The sequence below is a fragment of the Protopterus annectens genome, chromosome 6.part0, assembly GCF_019279795.1.
Source record: "Protopterus annectens isolate FY-2018-M chromosome 6.part0, PAN1.0, whole genome shotgun sequence".
NCBI lineage: Eukaryota > Metazoa > Chordata > Ceratodontiformes > Protopteridae > Protopterus > Protopterus annectens.
Genome location: NC_056737.1, coordinates 787,077,890 through 787,090,065, shown reverse-complemented (window position 1 = coordinate 787,090,065; position 12,176 = coordinate 787,077,890). Strand labels below are relative to the sequence as shown.

The following is a 12,176-nucleotide window of genomic DNA, read 5'->3' as shown; positions in this document are numbered from 1 at the left end:
GGAAGATGCCCTGAAGCACTGGAAGCAGGCTGGCTGGTTGTTATAAACTAGAAGCTCTTTATTATGGATAAGGACAGTATGATACAAGCAATGAAAACATTTTTAGTCCCTTTCATTTTATATACAAGTCAGACATGCTTTTATCAACCTGATCAGAAGTTGTGGAAAATAAAGAGTTGAAGGAACTTATTTGGGAGGGGAAGAGGGCATGAATTAAGTGGGATAATTTGAGCAAAGCGGTTTACAATCATCTGACTTGAATGGCTACTTTAGATCTACTCAGTTAAGGCTGATACACAACAGAAGCAGAAGGTTATAAATCAAGGTGGAAAGGGATGATGATGAAACATGGTGAAGTTCATAGACTAGGATTCTGGATGAAGATCCTTAGGAGAACAACATAAACCATACATTATATTATATTCACAAAATTGCAGAAAGTATTTCAAGACCTAAGCCAAATGAGGAATAGAGGAAGGAGACTTTGCCAATACGGATAATTGCAAGCAAATTTATAGAAAATAGGCAAGACAGGGCTGGGATTTACTGGAGTAAAATTGCAAAGGAACCAAAGTATTGAGATCAAACAACTAGACAGGGAAAGGTAACAGAGTGGGATGAGACCAGACAGAAGTTTGGACTACAGGTCAGAGACTGCCTTTTTTCCCAACAGGGACTGAAGTCAGAGAACAGGTAAACAGAAAGTTAAGGCGTGTGTAGTATGCATTATTGAATATCATGAGTTGGGTGAAAGTTAGCTTTTGGAGGGAAATTGATTTTGCTGTTAATTTAATTGCATTTATGAATTTACTTTCTTCAACCAATGGCAATTTTTCTTTCCAATAATTCGATACAAGAAGGTGATCATGATATTTGATGTCTTTTATCAGTTTATAAGTGGACACAAATATGTTATCAATAGCCAAAGTAAACATCCAAATAATCTAAAGATTTGGGAACAAATTTTCAACATTATATTAGCTTAATGTACCAAGAGCAGGAAACCCCATTGTTATTTATACAAGTATAACCTTTGTAAGAACCATATTATTTCAAGATATTATCTTTGCACAGAAGAATTTTTATATATATGTTATTCTAATTGTGAAGGCATTCATGTAAATAATATATATATTTTGTTACAATGTTGATAGAAGTTTTTCGGAAATTATCTCTGTATTTCCCTGTTAAAAGTTTATAAGAACAAGTGAAAAATAATAAAGAATTATTATTAAAAAAAAAAAAGAAAGTGATAGGAGAGTGCCAAGTGAAAGACCAGCACTGGCAGAGCTTTTATAGTCAAATTTAGAACAAACATTGCTACTAAAAAGGCATAACTAGTACAGCATATAAAATACTGTATGATAACTATAGGAATCAATCAGTTGAGGTTAGAAAAGACTGAAGAGAGAGAGAGATATTAGAAAGGCAATTTACAAATGAGAGGGGTTCTGCACGTCTCTGAAACATGCAACAAATTCTAGAAGTTTTAAGATTTCTTCTTGGAAATGTTTGCATGAGTATTTTTATACCCTATTCAGACTTCATAGAATTTTTCCTGAAGTACATAGTAAATGCTGAATATGCAATAGAAAAGGAAGAGATAATTAGAAGCATGTTTGTTGTGAGATTAACAAATCGGCAGATTTTAAAAATTCCCTAAAAAGTACTCAGAAATGTTGGAGGAGCAAATGGATGTAACTAAGGAAATGACTCTTCTGAGCTGGGACACAGGATCTGAATTGCCTGTTCATAAGCAAAGCCTTACTAAGTTCAGTGCCACTGGCTATCAAAAAAAAAACAATTACTGGAAAATGGAAATCAAAATCTTAACCAACTGTAATTGAAGGACTGAATATTGTAAAGGAGATAAAAGAACTAAAGGTGGGATCTTTAGAAAAGAGAAGGAGTAAATTACTGAGAATAAATGGAATTTATGGGAACACAACATGCAAAATAATCTTCAAGAGGGGTGATGTTTAAGGGAAGGCAGGAATTAAGCAGTTTATAACTGTTAGAAAGAAAATGTATGTAATGTGCTATGCATGAATAAGAAAATGTTAAAGTGGTTTGTTTTCTATTACTATACGTCTCCCTATGTTTTAAGTGATAATTTAATAAGATATTTAAAAACAGGAAAAAAAGAACAAAAGAAAATGAAAAACAGCCAAGATGTGAGCAGATGTTGTTGTTGCATCTTTCAGCTTTTCCCGGTTAGGGGTCACCACAGTGGAACTCCGGTCCGCTAATGATTGGCTGTAGATTTTTACATACCGAGTTGCCAGCCCTGACGTACAACCTTCAATGAAGGTACACCCATTCACACATGTCTCTACACAAAAGACGCTTTAGCTGAGAATCGAACAGGACAACGTCATACTGTGAGGCGACAACGCTACCGCAGCACCACCACCAACAGATACTACTTGAAAATCAGAGCGAAGTTCTCTCCATACAGTGATAAGCATCCAGTTAGTCGACAGGGTCTGCAAGGAGGGACAGCATCCATTTCTCATAAGAGTCAGAAATCAGCTGTGTTTTGTGTGTGTGTGTGTGTGTGTGTGTGTGTGTGTGTGTGTTTTGTATACGTGTGTTTTGTATGTGTGTGTGTGTGTGTGTGTGTGTGTGTGTGTGTGTGTGTGTGTGTGTGTGTGTGTGTGCATCCTCAAAGGATCAAACCCCATCATGCTGTGAATTTACAGACAGAAACGGAACTGAAAAAATAATATATATTACATGAAAAAGAGGTTTTCTATACTTTCCTACTGCTTCTGTTGGTGATAATGGTGTGCATGTGTTTGCGTGCGTGTTGGAGAGGGGACTAACCTTAGACCATCAGAGTAAAATTCTTTTCCTGCAGTGATAAGCATCCAGTCAGTCGACAGGGTGTGCAAGGACGGACAATATCCATTTCTCAGAAGAGTCAGAAATCAGCTGTATTGTGTGTGTGTGTGTGTGTGTGTGTGTGTGTGTGTGTGTGTGTGTGTGTGTGTGTGTGTGTGTGTGTGTGTGTCCCTTCAAATGATCAAACCTCATCATGCTGTGAATTTACAGACAGAAAAGAAACTGAAAAATACAGGCCGCGGTGGTGCAGCGGTTAGCGCTGCCGCCTCACAGCAAGAGGTTCTCCCATTCGATTCTCAGCTGGTGCGCCTTCTCTGTGGAGTCTGCATATCCTCCCCACGGTCGAGTGACATTAAAGACATGCAGGTAGGTGCATGCGTGAATGGGTGTGCCTTCTTTGAATGTTGGATGTTCGGCTGGCAACTTGGCACCGTAAAAGTCCACTGGCAATCATGAGCGGACTGAAGTTCCGCTGTGGCAACCCCTATCCGGGAAAAGCCGAAAGACAAAAGAAACTGAAAAAATTATATATATAGTATGAAAGAGAGGCTTCCAGTACTTTCCAACTGCTTCTGTCAGTGGTAATGGCATTTTTAACATCTGATCTGACACTATTTTGAAAACTATGACTAAAGTCCTGCCACTTAATGCTATAAGCCCCCATTTATGTGACTTACCATTCAGAGTCTTCAAACTTCTTTTAAGTTTTTCTTAAATTAAGCTTTCATGCAATTATTCAATTTACAGCACTTTAAGGTGAGCGAATGTGTGTGAGCGCGTGTGTGTGTGTGTGTGTGTGTGTGTGTGTTTGCGTGTGTGTTGAAGAGGACTGATCGTATATGATCAATGCTGCAATAAACCTACAATGAAAACAAAAGGCAGTAACAAAAAAAGAGAAAATAAAAATTTACAGACCTTTTCTTGCCAGAATATCTTTCAATAAAAAACCAGTGCAAAAGCAGTGGAAGCATGGCCATAAAGCCAAGATAAAGCCAACTATAAAGATCTGGATAGTTTTCACACTTCCGACAAATCTTTTCAGCATCTGCTCTTTCACCTCTTGGGCAAACCTGAAAGATAAAAAATAATGTTAAAATGCATGTTAAAAGATTCAGTGATATAAAACACCTACACTAAAGTACATACACTCACTCATTCAAGGGCCTCAAAGAGATCAGAGGTATAACCTTAGTAACAGTCTGTGTCCTCAACAAAAATGTCAGTACAGCATCATGTCATAATGAAGTTAAAAAAATTTCCATAATGAAGTAATTACAGCTAAACATTAAGAGGCTGACTAAAAAAAAATCCAACTCACTTTCCAATTTACTTGGCAATATTGCAGTCAAATAAATCTTTCACACACACACACTATATATATATATATATATATATATATATATATATATATATATATATTTAGAGAGTCAGAGATTGAAAGTTATGTACTTAACGATAGATCCATGTTGTCTCTTTCCATCTGGTTCAACCTGTGGGTTACTGGGTCTGAATCAGATCCAGGACCAGCCATCTCCTAAAGACTTCAGCCCGGAGCTCTGTCACCTCTATCCATAATCCCTTGCCTGACTAAGATTACCTCAGACTGAGTTTGCCCCTCTCTGCAAAAGTTTCCATCAATTATTTCCAAAAGAAACCATGAAGGACTTCAACAAAGGAGAGGCACAATACTCCCTGACTCAGTTGTCCCATGATCAAGAAACATGCCTACAAGCCAGGGGCAGGAGAGAAGGAAGGTTAAACCAGACAGAAAGAGACAACACAGATCTATCATTATGTTAAGTACATAATTTTTGTACCCAATGTTGTTTTTTCTGTCTGGGTTCAACCTGTGGGCAGAGTCCCCAGTCATGTAAAACTCCAGGGAGTTCCCACAAAAGCACATTGCAATATGGTGGAACCAAAGGAGGCCGTAGACTTTGACTGAATGTTCAATTTGTAGTGAGACACAAATATGTGAGGACCCATCCAAGTAGAATTAGCATAAACATCATCCAAGCATCTCTGGAGAAAAAGACAACTGTGGAAGCAGCCATCTCTCAGTAGAATTACTTTTCGATTTGAGAGGAAAGGCCTTTCCTTAGAAATTATACCAAAATGAAATAAAATCAGTCACTTAGATAGAGTAACCTTAGACACTGGCACACCCAACTGGGCCTTTGAAAAACAGAGAAACAATTGACTAGACGTCCTGAAAGATTTGGTTCTGTCCAAATAACAATTGTCTATGGACATTGAGACAATGCACTAAATATTCTCTTTGATTGCAAAATTAAGTGAATCGTCTGATTCAAGTTGCTCTCCATTGCCATCTTTGGAAGAAAAATGGTATCCGTTCAGAAGGACACCCTGTCTTTATGAAAAAACACATATGGAGGTACTGAGGATAGGGACTGCAGTTCTGACGCACACTTGGCTAAGGTAACAGCCATCATGAATAAAGTTTTCCAAGATAACACCTTCAAGTTAACCACAGTGGAAGGCTCAAACAGAGGTGCAACAAACACTTGAAGCATAAAAGGCAGGTCCCATGGCAGAACAGGATCCCGGTCCAGAGGATGCAACAAAAAAGTTTCCCTGAGAATGACATTTTAAAAGCTGTCGATGGCATATTATATTTGCCAATATGAAAACTGGAATAGTTGTACCTTAATAGAGTAATAGGAGCCTGAGTGAAACAAATCAGCAGGGAAGTCCAGAATCATCTCCAAAGAAGCTCACAAGGGGTAAAAATCTTTAGAGTTAGCCCACTAGCATATACTCTAGACACACACACACACACACACACACACACACACACACACACACACACTGAAAAGAAAACAAAATATGCACCACTTTGTATGAAAGCCTGGGGTCTCTGGCCATCCCACTAGGAAATAAATTAGATCAAAATAGGATTGAGGATCCAAGGAGGGAACCTCAGAAGAGGTTAAAGAAAATAGAACCACACCTGCAACAGGCAGCCTTCTGGAGAAACTTTACTATCAATGGTGTCAAAAAATAAGCATAAAGGAGACTGACCCTGGGTGACTGTTCCTGCAGAGGGACCAAGGCCTAAAAGCTACTGCACTTGGTGTTAGATGAGGACATGAATAGCTCGGAGTGCCTCCAGCACCAAAAATTCCAAGACGCAGCCCTTGTCAGGGACCACTTGTGAGGAAAAAGCATGTTCCTACTCAGACTATCTGTTAAAATGTTAGATTTCCCAGAATGTGCATTGCTAACCCAGAAACTACTTTGACATAATCACACACTGCCAAAACCTCATTGCCTCCTGACAAAGGAGGTACCCCCTGCTTGTTCAGACAACAGATATACTGTCGGTCTGAACTGAGATCACACCCTTGAGAAGACGGTCCTAGAAGAGAAGCATCCCTCATGACGATGTCCAGTGGGGTAGCAAGAGCAAACAGTCTCCCAGTGGACATCATGGGAGATGCCAACAACCACCTGATCTGATGTAAACACAATTTTGCCAATGATAGGAAATTCCATAACATGAGTCAAGTAAGACCATTGTACTGCGAATGTTCACTGCAGAGTCCTCATGTGGTACCTCACCAGAGGAAGTAAGCAGACGGTGGTCATGTGTCCTAACAGCTTGAGAAAAAGGGAAACCAGAAACTTTCTGTACGACATCAAGAAAATAGCTTGACAATAAAGGGCAGATACTCTGGAAGCTGGAAGTTTTGCAATTTAACAGACTGTACCCAAGTGACAACTTATGAATTCTGTGTGCCTAAATGAGGTGAACACCGGCCTTTTGATAGCTGACCTTGATCTCCAAGAAACTGCACAGCTAGAGTAAGTTGTCCATGGCCCTGACTAAAAATGCTCTCGTACAGGCATTTAGGAGCCAGCTGTCCAGGTAATAGAAGACCTGGAACCCCTGTAGCCTGAGCCAGATTGCTACAACTGCCATGCACTTGGCGAACACCAGGGAGGGGATAAGACCAAAGGATAGCTTATTGAACTGATAATGGCTAGCTCCCAGTGATAAGTTCAAAAAGCTTGGAATGCCTTGCTATCATTATAGCACTGTAGGTGGCCCTGAGGTCGATCAAGCACATTCAGTCTTCTTTCCTCAAGACAGGCAGAATTTACTGCACCATGACCATCTGGAACTTGGTCACTTTGACAAACTTAAATCCAAAATTAGCCCGAGGACCTTTTTCTTCCTTGGAACTAAAAGGAACCTTGAATAGACCCCCAGATTGGGACCTCTTGGACGACTCAGTTTACTAACAGCTTCTGAATTTTGATGGCTGCCTCCCTTCTCTGACAGGGTGCACATCTGGAAGATGTTTGGGATTTACCTTCAGAGTTACTAAAAATGGAATCATGTAACCTCTGGATGTGACTCGATACCCAAGCGTCCAAGGTGATAACTTCCAAAGCTTCTGGATGTAGAGCCAAACGACCCCAGACTGTCTCTAGAGTCAGACTGCTAGGCAACCCCACAGAGTCACTGAAAGGGCCTCCCAGAGAAAGATGTACAGAACCCCTGGTGGGAAGCACCATTGCAGCTCTCCCTGCTGCATGGGAACCTTCAGAATGATCTTCTTGTAAAGGCTGCACTTTTCTGAAGAGATGTTTCTGATGGTTCCAAGAGAAGATCTGTTGAGAAGTAGCAAAATGAACTCCAGTGGCAGACAGTGTCTTTCCATCCAGCTCACTTTTGGGGGGTTAATTAAGGACATCTTGAAGCAATCCTCAAAATTACTCAACCTCATCCTAGCGAGGTGATGCATATCCTGAACCACTGGCACCAGTAGTGCCATGTAATCAGCTGCATTTGAAAGCAGGTGCACAAAAGTACAGTTTTGAACCTACCATAAATGTAGATGTTCGAGTGTTCACACTGCTGCAGTCATCACACTTGGGTTATCCTGCCATCAGGCGGTCCCGCTGTCGGCCAGAGTTCCAAAGTCTTGGTCCGGCATCGGTTGCTGTCGCTTCTTTCCTGACGTCAGTGCGCCAGGGATATATAAGAGGCATCTGATGCCATTTTCTTCAGTTTTTCTTGCCCCAGATGTCAGGTGCCCTCCAGTAGGTAGGCAATACATATTGCTAATAAAACATATAAAAGGAATACCTTCAGTTACAAGCAAATACACCACAAAGGTTGTACAGGATAGAAAGGTATAGAAAAGTCCAGCTAGGTCAGAGGGGATGGAGGGAAGGTAACCTGGACTGCAGCAGTGTGAACACACAAACATCTACATTTATGGTAGGTACAAAACTGTACTATGTTCATCGTGTTACACTGCTGCAGTCATCACACTTGGGTTGAATCCCAAAGCTAAGGATGGGCGGTGGAACTAAACAGGGTTTGGAGAAGCTAGTAGGCCCTGCAGAACTGCAGTGGCAAAGCCAGCTCTGGCTTTTGAGTATAGAGGTAAGTGGTAGTGCTTGGTGAAGGTGTGCACTGAACTCCAAGTTGCAGCCTCCAAAATATCCTTGGTTGGTACCCCTCTGAGGAAGGCTGTTAATGTTGCTGTAGCCCTGGTGGAATGGGGCCTAATGTTACCAGGTACAGGTTTCCCATGGTGTGAGTAGCAGAAACAGATACAATGTCCTATCCATTTTGAAATGGTCTGTTTTGAGATAGCCTTTCCTTGTGATCCTGCAGCATAGGATACAAAGAGCTGGTCAGATTTTCTGAAAGCCTTAGTTTTATCCAAGTAGAATCGTAATTGCCTGTGAATGTCCAAAGATTGTAGGAGCCTTTCCCCTTTACTCTGGGGGTTTGGATAAGAGGTGGGCAAATTAATGGTTTGGTTTAAGGCCACACTGGATACCACCTTTGGCATAAAGGAAGGGTTAGTTCGTAAAGTGACTCTGTCTTGATGAAAAATGAGGAAAGGCTCCACTGCCATTAAGGCCTGGAGCTCTGAGACTCTTCGTGCTGAAGTTATTGCTAGCAGCAGGGCAGTTTTCCATGATAGAAATTGTAAATCAGCTGTAAAAGCTGGTTCAAAGGGCGGCAGTGTAAGTTTTTCCAAAACAAAATTGAGATCCCAAGTTGGTGTTGGTGCTGTTTGGGGTGGTCTTATGTTCTTAGCCCCTCCGAGGTACTGTCTTAGTAATGGATGTGAAAATATAGGAGGATCCATGTTGTAATGAGCTGAAATAGCTGAGGCGTGGATCTTAATAGATGAAAAGGAAAGTCCTTTGTGCAACATCTTAGTTAAATATTGCAGAATCTGAGGAATATTTGGGACAGGGGGATTTTGGCCTTTAGCCTGGTTCCAGGCGCAGAATCTTTTCCATTTGTCTGAGTAGGTTTTTCTGGTGCTGGGCCTCCAGGATGACATCCATAACAGCTTTAGACAGAAGTGTTGCCTGGTTGTTTAGGTAATTTGCCATGCAGCCAGATTTAAAGTCTTGAGCTGGCTGTGTAGAATCCGATTGTTTTGCTGAGTCAGCAGGTGAGGAATTTGAGGTAAAAGCCATGGTGGGCCTTGAGCCATGTTCCTTAGTATTGGATATAAGTGCTGGGGTGGCCAGTCTGGAGCAATGAGCATCATTTGTGGCCTCTCTAATCTGGCTTTCAGCAGCACCTTTGCCAGAAGAGGCAGTGGAGGAAAGGCATACACTGTTAGTGTTTTCCAACTGAATGAGAGGGCGTACACTTTCCAAGCTAGTGTGTGGTATGTCCTTGTGCAAAATTTCCATAGTTGGTAGTTTTGGGGGGAAGCAAACAGATCTATGTCTGGGCTCCCCCATTTTTGAGTTATCATTGTGAATACTTGTGGATCTAGTTTCCACTCGTGAGGATCTATGATATTTCAGCTTAGGTCGTCTGCCAATGTGTTTTTCTTTCCTGGCAGGAATTGTGCTTGTAGTTGAACTTGGTAGGTCAGTGCTGTGTTCCACAAGGTCATGGCTTGCCTGCATAGGGGGTAGGAATGTGTGCCCCCTTGTTTGTTTATGTACCACAGCACTGTGGTGTTGTCCGTCTTTATTAGGAGTTGTCCTGGATGTAGGAGGTCCTTGAAAGCTGTTAGGGCATTTTTGCACAGCTAGCATCTCTTTTTGATTGATGTGTAGATGCATTTGATCTGCAGACCATTTGCCCTGAATACACTGTCCTGCTATGTGTGCTTCCCAGGCATAATCCGATGCATCTGTTGTTATAGTTTGCCTGGCTGTGGGTAAGGTAAAAGGCTGACCCTTGTTGAGGTGACATGCCTGAGCCCACCATAGAAACTCCTGTTGAAGGCAGGGAATGAGTGGTATTATTGTTTCCAAGCTGTGGCTGTGTTGAGTCCATAAGCTTTTCAGTTACCATTGTAATTTCCTCATATGCAGTTTGGCATATGGTATTAGTAGTATGCAAGATGCCATGAATCCCAAGGCCTGCAGAAATTTTCTTGCAGGGAGTTGGGTCTTTGTTGCCATCATTTTGAAGTATTAAGTCAGTTGTCCTTGCTTGTCTGGCGTGAGATAAGCCATCTGGGCCATTGTATTTAAGCTGGCACCCAGGAATATTATGTCTTGTGAGGGCACTAGTTTTGACTTATTTTCGTTTACTGTGTACCCTAGGAAACTTAATACATTTTTGACAAACGCCAGATGCTTTAAAAGAATGTTCTTGCTTTCTGCTTGAATAAGGCAGTTGTCCAGGTATGGATATATTTGAATTCCTCTGTCTGCAGTATGCAATTACTGGTGCCAGGCATTTTGTGAAGACCCTGGGCACAGTAGATAAGCCAAAGGGCAGTGCAGAGAATTGGTAATGTGTTGAACCTGCTATATATCGGAGGTATCTTCTGCAATTTTGTCTGATAGGGACATGCAGGTATGCCTCCTTGAGGTCCAGCATTACTAGCCAGGCCTTCTTGCCCAGCATGGGAAGAAGTTGCTGTAGTGTTAACATCTTGAATTTGGGTACTTCCAGGTATGTGTTTAGAATTGAAAGGTCTAGAATGGGTCTCCAGGCTTTGTCCTTTCGGGGAACCAGAAAGAGTCTTGAGTAAAATCCTTGTCCTTGCTCCTGTGTAGGAACCTGTTGAATGGCTCTCATGTCCATGAGAGCTGTAATTTGTCTTTGAGCCCCTGCCCCTTGATTTGGTGGCAGGTTTGGCATTCCTTTTATCCTTGGTAAAGTGTGGAAATGGAACCTGTATCCTTGAGATAAAATATTTAGGACCCATTTGTCTTTTGTAATGATGTGCCAGTTGCCTGCAAAAAGTGCTAGTTTTCCTCCCAAGGGAGCTGCCAAGAGGGATTTGCTTGGCAGTCTGAAGGGTAAGTCATTGTGTTTGTCTTCTGATAGTTTGAGACCTGTCTTCTCCTCCTTTCTGGGTTGTGGCACCCCATTGTCGAGGCTTGTAACAGCCTTGTGACTGACCTCTGCCCCTTGGGCGTCTGTATTTGCCCCTCTGTGGTCTGTCAGAAGCTGGAAAGGACCAGTTTTTGGTTGGCCAATTTCTGCTGAAACGAGGGGGTTGGACCTGTAAAAAATCCTTGACCATCTGCATAGATTTTGCCTTATCCTCCATTTTCTTTAAAACCTCTTCTGCTTTTACACCAAATAATACATCCTGCTGTAAAGGTGCATCCAATAACTTTGCTTTAACATGATCAGGTAAAGTTTGTTCTTTTAATCAAGCATGCCTACGAATGACATACCCTGTCACTGCTGCTCTACAAGAAGCTTCCAATGAATCAAATCCACATTGCAAAGTATGCTTTCCCACTTGTTCAGCTGCATGCAACAAATCTTGCATTTCCTTGTAATCAGGCTGCTCTGTATGTGTGATAATTTTTTGTTTTAATTGAGACATCAAATATTGTTGATATTTCAGCATGTGAAACTGGCAATTTAAGGCCCTCCTAGCTAGAGCTGAGGTATATACTTTCTTTCCCCATCTGTCTAGTGCTCTAGAATCCCTTTCAGAGGGTACAGGATTTTAGCAACAGAGGCCTTAACCCCTTTGGGACCCTGGGAAATGGTTTCTGGGTCAGCAACAGGGCTTTTATATAGGAATTTGTGTGAGTCAGGGACTCTGTAGTATCTGTCTGGCTTGGCTGGTGCCGGAGGTAGTGAATCTGGGTTAAGGCTAGATTCTGAATAAACATCATCCACAATGTCTAACACGGGTGGAATAGCAAGTGGTCTGTGCTGGGGTACTAAAAGGAACTCTCGGAGCCTTTTCTTAGAATCAGAGTAATCCTGGCCTTCCCAGTGGAAATGTTCCCTCATGGTATGTAAAGTTTCCCCAAAAGAGTAGTCTTCTGGGGGAGATGCTGAAGGAATAGACTCTTCAGCATCAGAGTCGTCATAAGGGGGAAAAGAGTATTCC

At 41.7% G+C, this 12,176-nt stretch overlaps 1 protein-coding gene across 1 annotated transcript in view; it reads right to left on the bottom strand.

The window, feature by feature from the left end:
- LOC122804537 (JNK1/MAPK8 associated membrane protein) overlaps positions 1–12,176 on the bottom strand; it is a gene marked incomplete at its 5' end in the record, with an annotated part of 343,239 nt that overhangs the window by 321,084 nt on the left and 9,979 nt on the right. Inside the window, one exon of the mRNA XM_044074462.1 lies at positions 3,760–3,914. Coding sequence (XP_043930397.1) covers positions 3,760–3,914 — 155 coding nt within the window. The remainder of the gene's footprint in view (positions 1–3,759; positions 3,915–12,176) is intronic.